At 44.2% G+C, this 2,973-nt stretch overlaps 1 protein-coding gene across 1 annotated transcript; it reads left to right on the top strand.

The window, feature by feature from the left end:
• Positions 1-263: 263 nt before the first annotated feature.
• Positions 264-2,031, top strand: LOC140512221 (syncytin-2-like). Its single transcript, XM_072621455.1, has one exon. The coding sequence runs from the start codon at positions 264-266 to the stop codon at positions 1,431-1,433; it is 1,170 nt and encodes a 389-aa protein (XP_072477556.1). The 3' UTR covers positions 1,434-2,031.
• Positions 2,032-2,973: the final 942 nt, after the last annotated feature.

Here is a 2,973-nt window from a genome sequence, read left to right as displayed (position 1 = left end):
GTAGTAGTGCCTCAGGGACAGTATATCTTACTGCATTGCAGGAGAGGGAATACGCTGGCTCTGTTGGGGGTGATTGGGGACTAAACCCCAGCTCTCGTGGTACCACTAACAAACATGCTCAGGCTTCTTGCGGCAAGGAAAATATTGGAAAGAATGTCTGTTGGCCCCCCCGCGCACCTGTCCACATTTCTGATGGGGGTGGCCCCACGGATCAGATTAGAGAATTTGAGGTAAGGGAACGTATAAACGAGATTGTTAGAAGCATGTACCCCCCTGTTCATCATCACCCGCTCGCACTGCCAAAATCCAGGGGGACGGACCTCGATGTCCAGATCTCGGAAATTCTTGAAGCTACGCTCAAGGCTCTTAATTGTTCTAATCCCGAATTAGCAACAAATTGTTGGCTGTGCATGGCCCTTGGTATGCCTATGCCCCTAGCTATTTTGTCTAAAAATGGTTCTACTTCTACAAATTGCACCCTCAGCCCGCCTTTTAGGATTCAGCCCGTAGTTTCCCGTCCCTCCCCCTGTATTCAAGCCCCATTCCGGAACTCTACCTTCGATATTGATGTTGGCTTCGCGACCTTTGCCAACTGCTCTGAAATCCTTAATCACACTTTTCAGGAACCCCTCTGCCCACTAACAGGTCAACTCTTTGTCTGCGGGGGCAATATGGCCTACTCTGCCCTCCCCCAGAATTGGACAGGACTTTGCACACAAATATCAATCCTCCCCGATATTGACATTATTCCAGGGGATGAACCTGTCCCACTGCCCAGTCTAGATTACATTGCTGGGAGACCTAAGAGGGCCGTGGTATTTATCCCCCTTCTTGTGGGACTCGGAATAACGGGGGCGCTTGGCACCGGCACGGCCGGTCTGAGTGTCGCCGTAGACTCCTATACAAAATTGTCCCATCAATTGATTAATGATGTGCAAACCCTCTCGGGGACTATAAATGACCTTCAAGACCAGATTGATTCTCTGGCAGGAGTTGTTCTTCAAAATAGGAGAGGCCTAGATTTACTAACGGCAGAACAAGGGGGAATTTGTTTAGCCTTACAAGAAAGGTGTTGCTTTTATGCAAACAAATCTGGGATAGTTCGGGATAAAATCAAAAAACTACAGGAGAATCTGGTTAAAAGACGTAAAGAACTTTTCGAAAATCCCCTCTGGAGTGGCTTGAATGGAGTCCTCCCATATCTCCTCCCTCTCCTTGGACCCTTGATTGGTCTCCTCCTACTTCTTTCTTTTGGGCCCTGGGCTTTTAGTAGACTAACCTCTTTCATTAAAATGCAGATTGAGGCTTCTCTTAAAAGCCCTATCAATATCCATTATCATCGCCTGGCACTTCTGGAGAACCCTGCAATCAACGAGGAGGACGGACTTCAGTTCTCCAAGCTTGTGCAGTCAGAGTCCCGTTGCATGCGGTAGTGGAAGGCCTTTAGGGAATAAACACGGAGCGGCAGCTGTGAGAGTGCCCATGACGGGAATATTGAGGCCCCATATATCAGGATCATAGGCGCGGCTGCAGTTGTTCCCTATGACGGGAGTAGAGCAAGGCCGTGGCTGTTCGGCCACGTAGATCCCCTTGCTTAGCCTAAGACAGGGTCATCTGCCGAAAAAGCGCTCTGAATATGGAAACCAGCCTCATAGCCTAAGACAGGCCTCTCACCCGCCCGCATATTTTAATTTCAGTCCGCCCGCATGTTTTAATTTTAGTCAAAAGGGGGACATGTCGGGGACTGAGGCCCCCCACCTGTACCTCCTCTAACCTGCTTGCTTTCGTCCCGCCTGAGAAGAAAAACCGCACCCCACGATCCCGTGGAGAGATAAGAGAAGGGACTGCCTGAGGCTATGCAAACATACCAATGCGGGACCTGGTGAAGCAGTAGATGTTATGTAAACACAGATAGCCAAAGTACGATGTCCTAAGATAGAGCTGGCCCACCACGGAATTTGCTTGGAATCTCTTTGTCTTTTCTCTATATAAGTTTGCAACCCTGATAATAAAATCAGACCTTGCTTACCACCCTTTTGGTCTCACTCCTCTTTTCACCCATCCCCTTCAGGTAGGCGTTCTCCTCGATCCCCCCTTCTCCTCTTTGTACCTAATATGTTGTCATAAGGGTAGAAAAAAATCTTGAAAAATGTTTTAATGAATCAATTTTTTTCCAGGCAGTACTCTATGTAAAGAATATCAGATAGAAGAAGGAACAATCTTTTCTAAAATAAGTTTCAGGAAAAATGATTTTGTTTCTTGCTTTTATACAGCCTGTCTATGAAATATATGCATATACATGTACATATATATGTATATATACATATACATACGTATATATATATATATATATATATACGTATGTATGAAGTATTATTTCAAGCTCATGTTTTCTCAAACAAAAATTGGGTTAATTGACTCTTCAAAGAATTAATACGCATTGCTTCAAAACCACATATGAAAAATGAATTTTTCACATCATTTGTATAACCCATTTCCATGCCTAGAACATATCTTTCACATCAATCCTCATACCATGGGACTTCAACATATATCAATGTTTGGCAATTTTCAAACAAAGAAATCAAAGCTATTTATAGTCATATGAAAAAAATTCTTTAAATCACTTTTGATCAGAGAAATGTACATTAAAACAAGTCATACCAATCAGAGTCCCTAATATGAGAACAATGGAAAATGCTGGATATTGGAAAGGATGTGGAAAACCTGGGACCCTAATGCACTCTTGGTGAAGCTGTGAACTGATTCAACCATGCTGGAGAGCAATTTGGAACTCTGTCCAAAGGTCTATAAAACTGTGCCCTTGCTTTCATCCGGCAATACTACTGAGAGGTCTATATCCCAAAGACACCTAAAAAAGGGAAAAGGGCTTATTTGTGCAAAAACAATACCATAGCAACTCTTCTTGTGGGAACTGAGAATTGGAAATCAAAGGGATGCCCATCAATTAGG

This window comes from Notamacropus eugenii, chromosome 6 (assembly GCF_028372415.1).
Source record: "Notamacropus eugenii isolate mMacEug1 chromosome 6, mMacEug1.pri_v2, whole genome shotgun sequence".
Taxonomy (NCBI): domain Eukaryota; kingdom Metazoa; phylum Chordata; class Mammalia; order Diprotodontia; family Macropodidae; genus Notamacropus; species Notamacropus eugenii.
Note: the sequence above shows the minus strand (reverse complement) of the source record. Positions and strands in the feature narration are given on the sequence as shown.